This window comes from Oncorhynchus clarkii, chromosome 6, assembly GCF_045791955.1.
Source record: "Oncorhynchus clarkii lewisi isolate Uvic-CL-2024 chromosome 6, UVic_Ocla_1.0, whole genome shotgun sequence".
Lineage (NCBI taxonomy): Eukaryota > Metazoa > Chordata > Actinopteri > Salmoniformes > Salmonidae > Oncorhynchus > Oncorhynchus clarkii.
The window spans coordinates 28,491,286-28,508,469 of NC_092152.1; the positions used below are offsets into that span (position 1 = coordinate 28,491,286).

Consider the following 17,184-nt stretch of genomic DNA (forward strand, 5'->3'; position numbering starts at 1 on the left):
GTTCTGGAAAGGGTCTCGTTGAACATACTGTATGAAGGAACACCAAATATCCCATCAATAACACACCAAGCAAAAGTGGTGAAGTAGCCAACAAAATATTGAAAGGAACCTGGTACAGGATAAAAGGTAAGGTCAACTAAGCAACAACTGGCAACCGTCCTTACCTGAATACAAGCTTCATGCTTTGAATGCTGATGGAATCCTTCTTCTTATGAGTTCCAGAGGTCACAAAGGCCACTCTTTTCAACAAGCCAAACTGGCAACCGTCCTTACCTGAATACAAGCTTCATGCTTTGAATGCTGATGGAATCCTTCTTCTTATGAGTTCCAGAGGTCACAAAGGCCACTCTTTTCAACAAGCCAAGTGTGTTTTGTATACTAATGAGGAGTACTGAAAATAATGGCTAGCATTGACAGAGCTTTTAGCATCTAATTTTACATCAATGAAACTTGCACAACTTTGATATCTTCATCCTTGGGTTTTTATTGGTCAACATTGGACAGATTTTGATCTAAACGTCTATACCCTTGGTACAGCAATGTATAAAGGGATGAGAGAACCAAACAGGAGTTTGAGGAAGGCGATGGCCAGGGATTTCCACTAGGCTTGCACTGCAGCTGCGCAGGGAATCAGTCTAACTCTGCAGCTGTACTTTCATTTTCTCCTTCAGGCCCCCTCACTTTCTGGAGTGCATTTGGCATGAGAATTCCCACAGTAGATGATGAGAAGCCTTCATGGAAGTATTAATAGAGCAGCTAGGGAACAAGGCATACTTTTCACATCCATGGCCTGGTATATCACGTTTTAACCATGTTATAACAAATAATTAGTAAGTAAACAAATTAAAAGCACACAATGCTGCTTAAACCACAGCTATCGTGAGGTGTCGATGGCAGGGGCCTCAGTCTTTACACAGCTCAGAAAGTAGCTTCACGGTAGATAAGGGTGGGAGGCAGAAGTAAGTGTTAATTGAGATAAGGTAGGCTAGTTTAGATGTGACAAAAGTTGAGTATCTACTGCATTTCAACAACCCCCACCAGTCACTGAGAATGTATATTCTTCACAACAGAAACAAAGAAAAACAAAACAAGCTCCACTTTAACACAACTCCTATATTTTACACATGAATACAATGCTTAAAGGCCCAGTGCAGTCAAATGTGATTTCCCTGTGTTCTATATATATTTCCACATTATGAGGTGGGAATAATACTGTGAAATTGTGACAATGATAATAATGCCCTTTTAGTGTAAGCTGTTTCAAAAGACCGCCTGAAGTTTTGGTAGGATGGAGTCTTGGCCTGCCTGGTGACATCACTAGGAGGTAAATCAGTTAATAGACCAATAAATAAGAGTTCTAGCCCTCTCTGCCAATAACAGGCAGTTTTCGATTTTTCACTCACCACTCCCAGGCAGTCCTAGCAAAATTCTTGCTTGAGAAATTGCTTTTTGCTAAGAAGCTTTCCTGGTTTCTTTTTGACCATTTTAATTGAAAACAATCACAGTAAGGTACTTAATTGCTACCCAGAAATGATTTGATATTGAGATTAAAACAGCTGCATTGGACCTTTAAAACAAAAGGCTTTTTTCATCTAAAAAAACAAACAATAAAAAAGTATTAGAAACATGTTTACACCTCACCATCTTGGTCGTGTTGGGAACAAGCCATTCATGCATTTCCCAACATGGTCACAGTTTTCCCCTTCAGTACAAACTTGACAGTACTTCTCTATGTTGCATTGCTACAGTACATCTCCACACATATCTCTTGTAACTTAAAGAACAATTATGATAATAACTGTCATTATTACTATTAACAATAAAAAAAAACAAAAAAAGAGAAATGTTAAGAACAAGACATATACATTAACTCAATGAAGGACATACATACATTAGTCACTCAAAAGACAGTTTTGTCACCATCAGGGAAGACAACAAACCATCTTAGTGAGCAGTTTCATGACACACTGGTACAGTAGAGGCCAGTTCATTAGAAACAGAGACAAGGCCCAGAATGGGCTGTAACAGCGATGAGAACTTGAAATGCCAAGCTGAGGCAGTGACCGAGAAAGCCAAGTGAAATATTCCTGACATGAGGGTGGGAGTATTCCAAGTCAAAAACTCCTTTACTGTCCATTCGGTGGTCCCCAAGTGGGTCTTGATCATCTTAAACTCCTTGCATTTGTCTTCAAGAACGACTGCGGTCCTCTTGGGTTCCCACTAGCATTTTGCTGTATAACTTTTGTTGCTCCTCTTTGAAGGTGTCTTTTACCTTCCCTCGCTTTAAACCTCCATCCCTACAAAGAAACAACAACATAATTCACAAATCCATTACACCAGGGATCATCCACTAGATTTAGCCAAGGGATGATTGTTTCTTGAGTAAGGGGTAAAGGGATCCGGAACATAATTACAAATCATTTGTAGACTGCAAATTGACCACAAGAAGCCACAACAGATATAATATTTGACAAAAACATAATAATTTCATTTCAAATCTCTCCATTATATGTGGGAATAATTTGGAAAAGATTTCCAAAATTCAAATCGCTGGTGTCTTATTTTGGGGAACCCTGCATTACACAGTATTCTGTGATTCCCACAAGGTGATACATTAGAGCAAAACTGAGCTGGGTTTAACAATGATACAGACCTGATATGTACAGTGCCTTGCAAAAGTATTCACTGCCCTTGGCGTTTTTCCTATTTTGTTGCATTACAGCCTGTAATTTAAATGGATTTTTATTTGGATTTCATGTAATGGACATACACAAAATAGTCCAAATTGGTGAAGTGAAATGAAAAAAATAACTTAAATAAATAATAAAAATTTTTTAAATGGAAAAGTGGTGCGTGCATATGTATTCACCCCCTTTGCTATGAAGCCCCTAAATAAGATCTGGTGCAACCAATTACCTTCAGAAGTCACATAATTAATTAAATAAAGTCCACCTGTGTGCAATCTAAGTGTCACATGATCTGTCACATGATCTCAGTATATATACACCTGTTCTGAAAGGCCCCAGAGTCTGCAACACCACTAAGCAAGGGGCACCACCAAGCAAGCAGCACCATGAAGATCAAGGAGCTCTCCAAACAGGTCAGGGACAAAGTTGTGGAGAAGTACAGATCAGGGTTGGGTTATAAAACAATATCCGAAACTTTGAACATCCCACGGATCACCATTAAATCCATTATTAAAAAATTTAAAGAACAACAAACCTGCCAATACAGGGCTGCCCACCAAAATTCACGGACCAGGCAAGGAGGGCATTAATCAGCGAGGCAACAAAGAGACCAAAGATAACCCTGAAGGAGCTACAAAGCTCCACAGCGGAGATTGGAGTATCTGTCCATAGGACCAATTTAATCCGTACACTCCACAGAGCTGGGCTTTACAGAAGAGTGGTCAGAAAAAAGCCATTGATTAAAGAAGAAAATAAGCAAACATGTTTTGTGTTCATCAAAATGCATGTGGGAGACTCCCCAAACATATGGAAGAAAGTACTCTGGTCAGATGAGACTAAAATTAAGCTTTTTGGCCATCAAGGAAAACGCTATGTCTGGCACAAACCCCAACACCTCTCAATACCCCGAGAACACCATCCCCACAGTGAAGCATGGTGGTGGCAGCATCATTCCAGGGACTGGAAAACTGGTCAGAATGATGGATGGCGCTAAATAGAGGAAAATTCTTGAGGGAAACCTGTCTCAGTCTTCCAGAGATTTGAGACTGGGATGGTTCACCTTCCAGCAGGACAATGACCCTAAGCATACTGCTAAAGAAACACTTGAGTGGTTAAAGCATTTAAATGTCTTTGAATGGCCTAGTCAAAGCCCAGACCTCAATACAATTGAGAAGCTGTGGTATGACTTAAATATTGTTTTACACCAGTAGGAACCCATCCAACTTGAAGGAGCTGGAGCAGTTTTGCCTTGAAGAATGGGCAAAAATCCCAGTGGCTAGATGTGCCAAGCTTATAGAGACATATCCCAAGAGACTTGCAGCTGTAATTGCTGCAAAAGGTGGCTCTACAAAGTATTGACTTTGGGGGGGTGAATAGTTAAGCGAGGTCAAGTTTTCAGTTTTTTTGTTTCACAAAAAAACATATTTTGCATTTTCAAAGTGGTAGGCATGTTTTGTAAATCAAATGATACAAATCCCCCCAAAAATCTATTTTAATTCCAGGTTGTAAGGCAACAAAATAGGAAAAATGCCAAGGGGGTGAATACCTTCGCAAAGGCACTGTATAACCCATGTGAACATATGTTCTCAGATGTTTGTTATGGGTTACTCACCATAGCAAGTCCACCAGCCCTCCTTGCCTGGCGATAGCTGCTTTAACCCGATTGGCAAACTGGACTGCATCCTCTCCTTCCTGTTCAGAAAGGAAAACAAAGATCATAGATGAATGACCAGTTCGACACACAAAGGGGGCTTGCCCATCTGAGCATCAGACATGTCCTGGAAAGGGTCTTATTGCACATTGTATAAATCCTTTCTATTGGCTACATGGGCTAAATTGGCATGTAGTGCAGTTTCAAGTACAGTTTGATAAACTGGGATATTGAATAAAGCACAATGCATTTCATGGGCCATGCATCAGAGGAAAGAGAATAATCTCTAAATATGGATTGATCTGATTCTGTGTGATGCTGTGTAACTAGGATCCCCTGGTGACAGAGACTGGAGGCTGCTCCAAAAGCCTGCTCTAAGTACTAGTTCAAACAGCAGGTGGAACATTTGATCAAAGGGCAGGACACCTCTGAGGACCAGTTGGATCCTAGCCCACTGAGTTCCTTCCACTCTGACATTTAGAGAAAGGAAAACTTCCCAAACTTCCCTACTGCTTTCTACATCAAGATGGGATGGTCGATCAGTCAATGGCCAGAGCCCCAAAGCTGGCCAACCCCTGCCTCTGAACACCATGTTTTAGAAGTGGGTGGTTGTACACAACCCTTTCCTGTTTTTCATGAGCGAGGCCTGACCAAGTTCACATCCACACCCGGCTCAAAAGACTCTAAAATCATTATCTAAATTCCTTGCACCAAGTCACATACATTAAGTGCACATCCACAATCCTGGCACAAATGGCTTTGTCAAGCTCTGGTTGTGCAATCAGCCTTAATGTACAACCTTTCCCTCAAAGTGAACAAGACAAAGGAGCTGATTGTGGACTACAGGAAAAGGAGGACCAAACACGCACCCATTCATATTGACAGGGCTGTAGTGGAGCGGGTCGAGAGTTTCAAGTTTTTTGGTGTCCACCAACAAACTATCATGGTCCAAACACACCAAGACAGTCCTGATGAGGGCACAACGACACTTTTTCCCCCTCAGGAGACTGAAAAGATGGGTCCCCAGATCCTCAAAATGTTCTACAGCTGCACCATCAAGAGCATCCTGACTGTTTGCATCACTTCCTGGTATGGCAACTGCTCGGCATCTGACCGTAAGGTACTGCAGAGGATAGTGCGTACGGCCCAGTACATCACTGGGGCCAAGCTTCCTGCCACCCAGGACCTATATACTAGGCGGTGTCAGAGGAAGGCCCAAAAAGACAGTCACCTAAGTCAGAGTGCTCTCTCTGCTACCGCACGGCAAGTGGTACCGGAGCGCCAAGTCTAGGTCCAAAAGGCTCCTTATTAGCTTCTACCCCCAAACCATAAGACTGCTGAACAATTAATCAAATGGCCACCTGTAATATTTACATTATTATTATTATTATTATTATTATTATTATCTTAACTCTATTTCCTGAACTGCATTATTGGTTAAGGGCTTGTAAGTTAGCATTTCAAGGTAAGGTCTAAACCTGTTGTATTAGGTGCTTGTGACAAATAACATTGAAAGACAACCCAACATGAGACAAACCAGCAAGTGTATAAGCCTGCATGTCTAAAGGAGGCAGCCATACTAGCCTCTCAAAATACTGCTTTGAATCACATTTCCTTAAATCAGGGGTGGGAGCTGGGAGAGGCCATCTCAACCTTAAATATTAAAGGAGGTGAATGCTGATTTGAAAACCGACTCAAACCAGGATTTATTTGCATCAGAAATGCAAACTCTGGGTGACTTGAGCATGTCCTAGGTAAAACATGCCAAGATGAGGTCAAAGAAAGGAGTGCATCATATGCATCCATTCAATATTAGTAACACTGGTGGATTGAAATGAGAGGCTGTGCAATGGTACTAATATTAACCACACGAAACAGCTAACTTCAGGGAGGTTAGCTTGACTACGGTATTAACTTCACTGGGGCTAGAGCGTGCTAATAAAATGTCATTTAACTGCCATCAAACAATGCACAATGGCCAGGAAAAAACATAAGCTCTTACACGGAACCCAAACCGGTTGCGCGTTGCGCCACCGTGCATCAATTTATTTTGTCCCCCTACACCAAATGCGATCACGACACGCAGGTTAAAATATCAAAACGAACTCTGAACCAATTACATTAATTTGGGGACAGGTCGAAAAGCATTAAACATTTATGGCAATTTAGCTAGTTAACTTGCACTTGCTAGCTAATTTGTCCTATTTAGCTAGCTTGCTGTTGCTAGCTAATTTGTTCTGGGATATAAACATTGAGTTGTGCATTTCAGGTAAAATAACAAGGTCCTCTACTCCGACAGTTAATCCACACATAAAACGGTCAACCGAATCGTTTCTAGTCATCTCTCCTCCTTCCAGGCTTTTTCATCGTTGAACTTATCTGGTGATTGGCATCTAAACTTTCATAGTATTACTACACTGACCGGCAACACAGTTCGTCATTCAATCACCCACGTGGGTATAACCAATGAGGAGATGGCACGTGGGTACCTGCTTCTATAAACCAATGAGGAGATGGGAGAGGCAGGACTTGGCAACGCAGATGCTCGTTGATGCGCGCGAGCAGTGTGGGTGCAATAATTGAAAAACATTGATTCCTAAATTTACGACGCGAGTGGTGTGGTCAGCCTGTTAGGGTGTTTAATCAATGTCACAGCTATCCTCCAACCTGTCAGTGATATTTCTGAGAAAAATAGAATTTAAAATAAAAAGGTGAGTTTTTTCCCAAACTAACCTCTCTGGTCATGGGTGGCAGGTACCACACGCTGCACACAATGGCCCAGCTGCTCATCATCCTCAGCAGGTAGTTGACCATCCCAAACTGGCTGCTGTTCCAGAAGGCATCTCCAAAGCGGGGGTCGTACTGTTGGGGACAGGAACGTAATACTGATTAATACTGGAAGACAGAGGGGAAAACACACCGCACACGTACATGCACACATGCGCACACACATACATAAGGCTGTTGCGGTGACCGTATTACCGCCACACCGGCGGTCACGACTCATGAAGGCAGTCAAATTCCATGTGACCGTTTAGCCAAGGTAATTAAGCTTCTCCAAGCTCTGATGCTGCTGCTGGTCATTAGTAGCCTACCAAACGTGCTAACTGCCTGGTACTCAGCACTCATTAGCTTTCTATAGGCTAGGCCTACTATATATATTTCTCAACTTTCCTAATATTAAGCACATTGCTTATATTTACAACAGGAGTATAGCCTACCTGGCTGGCATGAAAATGAACCAAGGGAAAAGCGTCCTCCATTCGCTATTTGAGTGCATAGATGACATGTAGTTTTTCCCGCCGCCCCTGTTTCGATATATGATAATGGTCTATTCTAAATCACAACAAATTTCACACATACAATGGGGCAAAAAAGTATTTAGTCAGCCACCAATTGTGCAAGTTCTCCCACTTAAAAAGATGAGAGAGGCCTGTAATTTTCATCATAGGTACACTTCAACTATGACAGACAAAACGAGAGAAAAAAGTCCAGAAAATCACATTGTAGGATTTTTAATGAATTTATTTGCAAATGATGGTGGAAAATAAGTATTTGGTCAATAACAAAAGTTTCTCAATACTTTGTTATATACCCTTTGTTGGCAATGACAGAGGTCAAACGTTTTCTGTATGTCTTCACAAGGTTTTCACACACTGTTGCTGGTATTTTTTTTAATATATTGCTCTGCTTATAATGTGAAGAAATAGCCTAATAGTTTATCAACATTTTAAGCTAAATATTCTGATCTGTTGCATCGATTTTTGTACTATGGGGGATAGTATATTGACATAGGCTAGTGCTTTTGCTGTTCGTTAGGCCTCCTCATCTTGTTGGCTGACGAAAAGTAAATGTGGACAGTTCTTCCAATATCTTCAATATGCACCTTGGAATTGGATAAAGACGCGCGCAGTTGCATCCCCGATGTGTCTGTCTTCACTTGTAACCTGTGAGAAAGACCCGATCATGTGATGGTGAGCCATGTGAGTTAGAGGTGATTCAGAGAGCTCAGCAGTCAGGGAGAAGCGCACAACGGCCGTTGGCCGCAAAAGGCATGGATGTTTTTAGGATGCATTACGGCCACACAAAGGGGATGCCACCCTAAAATTCTGGGCATTATCAAGTGCTTGTCAAATTGAGAATGAGTGATTTATGTAGTGTGTACAGCTGGCGCAAAAAACAAAGCAGAGCTCATTCTTTTCAAGCTATTTTTTTCAAATCATCATTAGAGTCATCCATCATGCAGCCTTAAAATGTATTAAAAATCTAAACATATAGGCCAACGTTTGTAGAACAACTAACGTTACATTTATAACTCTAAATTAAGCAGATAGGAGTACGTATTTCTTTGTTAACCGCTTAACACGTGCGCAATCACTCAAATTGTTTGTAGAAAATATCCTTTCTATTTTATTCAGCTTTGTTCAATTGTATTCTTCATACTATAAAATAATGCCACGGAATTCTAAACAAATCTTGTCTGCTAAATTAACTAATGTAGCCCACAGCCATTTGACATAGCCAGATCAGGACCTAACAGAAGGACAACTCATGGTATGCTATTCTGTTCTTCTGAAATAGACTACATTTTCTTCATATCATGTTTCTTTAGACCTGTCTACAATAAATAATGGATTTATTGTGAAGTTGAAGGCTATGTTACATGGATTTATTGTGAAGTTGAAGGCTATGTTACATGGATTTATTGTGAAGTTGAAGGCTATGTTACATGGATTTATTAGACTTTTTAAAACATAGATGTTCTGCATCAGTGGCGTGTGTGGAAGCCAGGAGATGCTAAATGTGTTTATGTTAATTAATTAACGAGCAATTACAGTGCAACCAACAGTTATTTGCTTGACAATAACCGTCTGACAAAATGTTGTGACCGCCACAGCCCTACTGACACACACACACACACACACTCTCTCACCTTGATGGCCACAGGGTAGACTGTGGAGCCAATCTCAAAGCTGCCCTTTTTGAACATCATCACTGAAGTGTTGTTGATGCAGGTGCCTATGGGGAAAAGGTTAGTGTTTACAAATGGGGATAGGAAATTCTATTAAGGAAGCGTAACAGTAAAAAACAAGTAATAGAAACTACTGTAGTAATGTTCAAAGCAGTAACTAAGGAAAAAAACTAAAACTACTCACCTTCAGGGAAAATGAGAATAGGCAGTTTAGTTTTGTCTTCTACATGATCACTCAATCTGCAACAATATATTTTTGTACGTTTACAGTACATTGATTCAATCCAGTTTGATTAGCTTTATCAATACACAAACACTAATCCCCATATGAAGTCTAATCAAAACATCTTGGTCACAGTAACCTTTAATTGAAAGTTGTCAATTATCCATTTAAGGTCTTTAAATGTCTCTGCTAAGGTATAGCTGAGTTAGTCTGGCTGACGCGACCCATGTGGAGTGGGAGTGTTGTGCCCCACTTGTCTGGTCAGGAGATTGGTTTGTTGGTGCAATATTCACTTAGAAATAAAGCAAGCTTTGATTGGTTCTTTCAACAAAACAATTATTTCCTAGGGGCTTATTTGGATTTGAAAATCCAACAGTTGTGTGTGGTTGTACATGTTTGTGTTTAAGTGAGAAAGACACAAAGGAGAACCAACCAGTAAAAGCACAGCTTCATTATCAACGCATCGTGCCGTCAACTTTAAACAGCCTCCCCAGACTCTGAAGTCAAAAGGACTTTGAGTTTAGTATCAGCCAGACTACAGCTGAGAGACTTCCAGCTAAAAAGCATTAAACATAGTGCACATATGCATTACTACCTTTTGGCCACTAGATGTCGGTCTTTGACTTCAGAGCGTTCAAACCAAATATGTGGGCAGGCTTTCACCATAGACTTCTGGATCACGCCCATCAAACCACCATGGATTTGCCCAACCTGGAACACAAACAGACACACATACAGGTGTGGTTTAACAAACATCTGATGATACAGGTCTCAGATCTCACAGAATTGGAGTGCTTGCTTCAGCTGTCTAAAAGTTTGTTTTATGGTAGTAGCACACCAATAACTTTCTAAATATGACACATATCATTCTGTAATTCAGTGCTATAGTAGGTAGCCTTGTGTTTGACTGGTGTGCCATTTATCATGGGTGTTGGGCCTTACCATTGCATAGCAGCCATCGCTTGCCAGGATGATGACATCAATGGGTGAGGTGTGGTTGGCCACACAGATCCCTCCATTCTTGGGCTTGTTTTCACTGGGAGGATCGAGAGAGAGACAGGATGAGTGTCAGGGGACAAGTGAGTATCAGGAAATTACTATTCCAGTGTAAGCTAGAGCCTAGCAACTCAGTAGATGATGGAAAATATAGTCCTAATGGGTTTGAGGGAGAAACTCAGCGCCCTCTCCTTCACCTCTCCCTAATTAACATGAAAGTGGGAGGAGGCTAATGATGTTGGAGTTCAAAGCCAGACCCCCTGAGCATGCTGGACTCTGGTAGGAGCCCAAATTCCGAAGAGATAATGTTGCTGATCGTGTTACCAAAAGAGAGAGCCCATCTTACACCACTTCTGTATTTTTAGCCCCACCCAGACTAGAGAGGCACATGGTGTAACAGGCCCAGCACTACATGTAGATTTCTTCAGGGCAAACAGGCAGAGCAAGACGGGACATAATTCATACTGAATACACCACATTCCTATAAAGAAACGTCTATTATTATTAGTAGTAAACGTCTTTAGTTTATGATCAGTTATTTTCATCCTAATGGATAAGTCTTTCAAAACATTTGCTCTGAAGGACAATTTCACAGACAGAGATTATCTTAACCCTTCTGGTCTTGGACTTAACGGTTTATTTGAATGACTAGGCCTATTGTTTAATTACACTCCCCGACTATGACGGCTCATATTCTTTTTTTCTTTTTTTAAACTGCAAAACAAAGGGTAGCTTGACAAGTTCATATGACAAGTTCCTTCTCTGACCTAGAGTTGGGGATGAGAAGGACTGTATTTTTTCCTATTTGATAGAGACGTTTCCCTTTTTGCAACATTTCCTCAAATATTCTTCTTTACCTTATCTCATTTGAATAAGCATTGGCTAGTAAGGGCTTTGTCAAACAAACATGTGACTAGTGGTTTTGTAAAGACGGTGCTCTACGGCAGTTATTCAAATCAACACATCGAGACAGGTCAGGGGGCAGTGTATGGCATTGTCTCGCACCACAACAACTGAGGATCAATACAAATTCATCATCAGATGACATTTGAACCTGACAGAAAACTGCCTGCATCATGTCAAAGGAAATGTCCACTGTAGCATAAACTGTCTAGGGTAGAGTGGTGTAGTGTAGTCTGGGTAAATATAAGTAGTCCAATTAACTTCCAGTACTACTTCCTGCTTAGCTGTGCCTGGACTGTTCTCCCACAGCACAGACTATCACACTGTGGGTGTTAATGCCTGAAGAATGATAGATTTGCATGTTTCTCTGGCCCTGTCCCTTTGGTGACACCTAGCCTGGTAATGTCCAGGGCAGCAGTTTGTGCTGGATGCCTCTAAGGGTACTCTACCCCAGACCTAAATGGAATGAGATGGCCTTGTTGGAGCAGCCCCTGCTTTGTGTGTGTGGGCGCCGGGCGGTCGTGGCTACAGGCTTTTGAACTTCACCTAAGCGGACTCTGCTCAGCACAGTGGACATGAATGTAGATTGCTACTGGCTCTCAGCGACTACTCCACTCATTGCTCAAGAATTCAAACTGATTTATTGATGTGGGCTCTAGTACACAGACCAGTAGTGTTCATCTTTCAACAAAGGTATATAGTGCATGTCGTTCCTAATAATGCTTTCTACGTGTTTTGCATGAATATTCTGTGTGTTGAGTGTCGTTTCTGCTGCTTACCTGTCGTGGTAGGTGATGATGGCAGTGAGAGCTCTTACACAGATCCGGTAACACATCAGATGCACCTGCTCACTGAGGAAGTTCTTCATCCTTCAGGAAAAACACAGAAAACAGGGCCTGAGTCTCAACACTTACTATGTTGTTCCTACCCTAATTACAATGTTACTACTCAGGTAATAAGGAAAGTGTTACAATTATGAGAAATCCTGTCTTACCTCCCATTTGGAAGAAACCCGATGATGGAGGTGAGTACGACCAGAAGACCCACCCCGGTGAAGGCAAGAGTTACCCTGTCAGAGAACACACACAGAGCTCCAGTCAAACACAGCCCATTACAACCCAGTCTAATCATAGACGTCTGTGCATATCAGAGAACATACAGAGTATAGGCCTATTCAAGGTTTCTAAACCGACAGCTGGCAGTGCTTTCACTCTTGAATGCAATCACTTTTTGATTGCCTCCCTTTTGATTTAAACAAAACTTTCCATACAAGTTTGCCCATGGAAGAAGTGTTCAGAAAGTGACTTTTTGGACCACAATGCCAAAACATTCAGGAGATAAAGATGCTCAAAGTTGGTCCATTTTGAATACCCCACCATACCATGAGACCATACCATGTCTTCATCACTGGAAAATATAAACGGTTGAGTTTTATAGAATTTAAAAGCTTACAACAGGGTTGTCAAACAAACTATCTTATCATTTAATACCGTTTTTTTTTAATACAAACTATGAAACGTTTTAACCATCAACGTCAGTTATCTAAAACGCGTAAATTCCATGTGTTGTAGCTTAAACCCTACTTTACATCATTGTTGGTTTTTGTTCATGCTCTTGAATACAGTGGATGTCATTTCAAATCATAGAAATATAATTCACAGAATGGACCTATCCCTTCAGACCACTGCAATTTGACTGGTATACCATTGAAATGTAAATTGAATTGAAATGGTAACTTCTAAATACTACCACAAAGATGGCCGCTGGTCACCCCAATGTCAAATGCCAACTTAAAATGGTCATGTTTATTCTATTATCTATCTTTATATTATTTAATAGGTTTCCTATGGAGAATTGACATTATCATTTAAAACAGTCCACACATTATTTGATATGTGGACCTCCAACCATCATTGTAGTACCATTTGAAAGTAGAAATTTCTATTTTATTCCCATTTTAGTACATTTATCAGCCAAAACAGGACACCTGATCTGTTTTCAAGAGCATGTTGTGTCTCAACCGATTGTGGGCACAACAGAAAAACCTCCGATTATATCTAAGGCACTGCATCTCAGTGCAAGAGGCGTAACAACAGTCCCTGGTTCGAATTCAGGCTGTATCACAACCGGCCATGATTGGGGGTCCCATAGGGCAGCACACAATTGGCCCAGGGTCATCCGGGCCGTCATTGTAAATAAGAATTTGTTCTTAACTGACTTGCCTAGTTAAATAAAGGTTACACAGACACACCACAATAACCGAAATGTTATTTTGTTGGCATTTACATATGTCCCCATTACCAGTAAAACATAATCAAAACCTATTTCTTTCACTTACTTGCTGTGCTGTTTCGTTGTTCATTTGTTCAGTCGTTTCATTCTCAACCAGGATTTCTATGGAACGCCGTTTGGGTCTTTGCGTGTCAAAAAAGATGCAAGTCAAATAACACTATTTGACGTGTCAGATAAGCTTGTTGACCAATCAGGACCTAAATATGACTGCACGTCACATAATAATTGAACACGTTTATAAAAAAAATTACGTAGTTATTACACATTGATTACACTATCACTCGTATTTCATATGTCACAATGATTCATCGATACATATGCTATGATGCTGGTAAAGTTGTCTCGCGCACCTACAGTGCTGGTCACAAAAAAAAGCTAGTTTGCTCATGGATGCAAACAATGTTCTTCAGCAAAAACATAGCAAAACGACAATCTGTTTCAGTAGCTATAGTTAGCTAGCTAGCTATATAGCTAGGTGTCATCTAAAATAACCCTCATTTATAAGACAGCACTTATTTGGTTAATGGTGGTCGGACCCATCTATGTGAAGCTAGCCACAAAAAGGATTAGCCACAATAGTTGACTTTGCGGTTAGCCTTCAAAATAAAAGTATGGCATAATTCTACTATTTGTATTCATTTGCATCACTGTCAATGACATACTTTAATTTTGAAGGCTAACCGCAAAGTCAACTATTGTGCCTAATCCTTATTGTGGCTAGCTTCACAACACATAACCCGGTCCGGTCGAGCCTCACTAGCCAGATGAAGCTAGCTGGCTGCTTATAATGTTAGCTCTGGGCAACAGGGTTAAGTAGCTGGCTAGCTATTTATTTTCATGAACTGAAGTTCAATTTCAATAGGCGAACAACAAGTGGCAACCTAGCTAATACTTACAAGGATTCCTAAATCATTGCTAAGAATAATGAAAATGACTGCAGTTTCTACTGGTCACTGTTTTCAGGCTGGTTGTAATGGTGCTAGCTAGGTACCGAGCTAAATCTAGCTACCCCAGAAGTTGCGGTCAAACAAATTATGCTTTATTACCAACGCTGTATTGTAAACACATCGTTCGTGGCCAGTGTTTGCAGACTTTTTTGTACAGCTTCGACAGTGCTACTGTATCTTTTTTGACACGCAAAGACCCAAACAGCGTTCCATAGTATGTATGTCGTGAAGCTAATAGCAGTGACGCTATTACTGTGCAACTCCGGTAGGAAAACATCTGAAAAATAGCGCACTTGGTAGTGTGCACCGGTGTTCGACCAGTCGGCGAAAGCCAACATCACCCACGACAGAGGATGGTTGATTATCAAGGGCAATGAATTCCATTATCTTGGCTTTAATGGATTTCTCCTTTGAGATGTCTCGCTGAAATTCTTACTCTTTCAAATGACTGCTCGACTTGTTGACTGCTCGATCTACATAGCAGACATTGTGTGGGCTAGGTTAGGAATGCTGTGTTGTACGTGCAGCGCAAAATTTTACGTGGCGTCATTACGTCACATACCTACATTATATAGGTATGCACAGTAGCTTTGACATCGGTTTTTAACATCGCCGTTAAACCAGATATCGGGCCGATACCGATGTTGGCATTTTTAGCTAATATCGGCCGATTACGATATGTTCACCGATATATCGTGCATCCCTAGTAATGGCCATGTTGTTTAACTTCTTAAGGTATAGGGGGCAGCATTTTCACTTTTGGATAAATAGCATGCCCAATTTCAACTCCCTGCTACTCATGCCAAGAATATAAGATATGCATATTATTTGGGGAATGCAAAATAGGTCAACTTCATGCACCTTTATTTATTGAATAGTCTGACATTCAGGTCCAAAAGGTCACATTCTGAGCACTTATACAATGTAAAAATACGTATTCAAGGGTTCATTCATATCAAAAAGGGTGCTGTCAAAAAGTGATTGAATTCAAATGGATTTACCCTCTTACTAACGGTAGGTGTCAATTGGACACAGATTTTCTCTCTGGATACACATAAATGTATTGATTACCCAAGTGAAGCCTACTCTCATTAATAAGAACCATGTTATCCTGTGCCCATATGGCCATGTGTGGTAAAGCTGGCAGGCAGGCAGCAAGTCTAATCCAGGTGAATCCCAACTACACACGGCTGGGCTGGAGGAGAAGGTGCAGATATGGATTTAGCAGAGCTCATTAGCTCCATATCGCATGTGAGGAAAGGTGAGTGTGTAAGCTGGAGGTGATCGAGGCTAACAGACTCAGAACACAGTGTGAGGGGCTCACTGCCTGGTGTTTATTTATTTTCTTTACCACTTTTTCTCCCCAATTGGTAGCTACAGTCTTGTCCCATCGCTGCAACTCCTGTACAGACTTGGGAGAGGAGATGGTCGAGAGCCATGCATCCTCTGAAACACGACCCTGCCAAACCGCACTGCTTCTTGACACACAGCTCGCTTAACCCACCAATGTGTCGGAGGAAACACCGTACAACTGGCCATTGTGTCAGCATGCATGCGCCCAGCCCGCCACAGGAGTCGCTAGAGCGTGATGGGACAAGGACATCCCGGTCGGCCAAATCCTCCCCTAACCTGGACAACACTGGGACAAATGTGCACCGCCTCATGGGTCTCCTGGTCGCGGCCAGCTGCGACACAGCCCAGGATCGAACCCGGGTCTGTATTGACGCCTCAGACCGCTGCGCCACTCTGGAGGCTTGCCTGGTGGTTTTAATTAAAGCCACTGATTGGGGAGAGTCCTACCTGCCCCCCACGCATAAACCAGATTACAATCTGAACTCACCCCTGATGTACTAAAGAAGTAAAAGGACACCTTTACCTCTTCCCACTCCACAGCCAGATGACAGCTGTTGGGCATGCTTTTAGGGGGCTTAAATGAAAAGCTATTGCCATGTAATAGTCATTAGACAAAGCTACTTCGCCTAAAGCTACATTTTTCTAGAGATTCACCACAAAATGACGACAGTGAGATGAAAGTGACTAAACTTACAAACTACCGTGGGAACAACAAGAGGCACCTATGAGATATCACCAGGAATTCCATGGCAATGGTCAAGCCATAAAATACTTGATACTATGACCAGATACTTTGCAATGCAATCTGAACACTTTTCATATGGGACAAACTGTAGCCTACTAGGCTATTCTCATTGACGTACATTTACATGTATATCTTACATTACATCTTTGCCTTACCTTTCATTGTGTCTGGCAATGTGACATTCTTGCTCTGCAGCTCCAAATGTACCGTAGTTATCAGCATTACAGTAGCCACTAAGCTTGCAAATTATTAAACTACGTGAGCAACTGCTCTAAAACATATTAGCTACACTCTTGAATAATGCAACCAAACCATATTACGCTCTTGAATAATGCAACAATTCACAAGCATATGCAGACAATTAAAGGGTTTATTTTCTCGTTTATACACGCATTAGCTAAATGTAGCTTGCAAG

The 17,184-nt window shown here is 41.3% G+C and overlaps 1 protein-coding gene across 1 annotated transcript in view; it reads right to left on the reverse strand.

Moving 5' to 3' along the window:
- Positions 1-459: 459 nt before the first annotated feature.
- Positions 460-17,184, reverse strand: part of LOC139410915 (glycerol-3-phosphate acyltransferase 4) — a 39,896-nt gene continuing 23,171 nt past the window's right edge. Inside the window, exons 5-13 of the mRNA XM_071156576.1 lie at positions 12,427-12,501; positions 12,212-12,301; positions 10,476-10,569; positions 10,129-10,244; positions 9,495-9,550; positions 9,272-9,357; positions 7,072-7,200; positions 4,300-4,379; positions 460-2,297 (exon numbers count right to left, since the gene is read on the reverse strand). Coding sequence (XP_071012677.1) covers positions 2,189-2,297; positions 4,300-4,379; positions 7,072-7,200; positions 9,272-9,357; positions 9,495-9,550; positions 10,129-10,244; positions 10,476-10,569; positions 12,212-12,301; positions 12,427-12,501 — 835 coding nt within the window. The 3' untranslated portion in view covers positions 460-2,188. The remainder of the gene's footprint in view (positions 2,298-4,299; positions 4,380-7,071; positions 7,201-9,271; positions 9,358-9,494; positions 9,551-10,128; positions 10,245-10,475; positions 10,570-12,211; positions 12,302-12,426; positions 12,502-17,184) is intronic.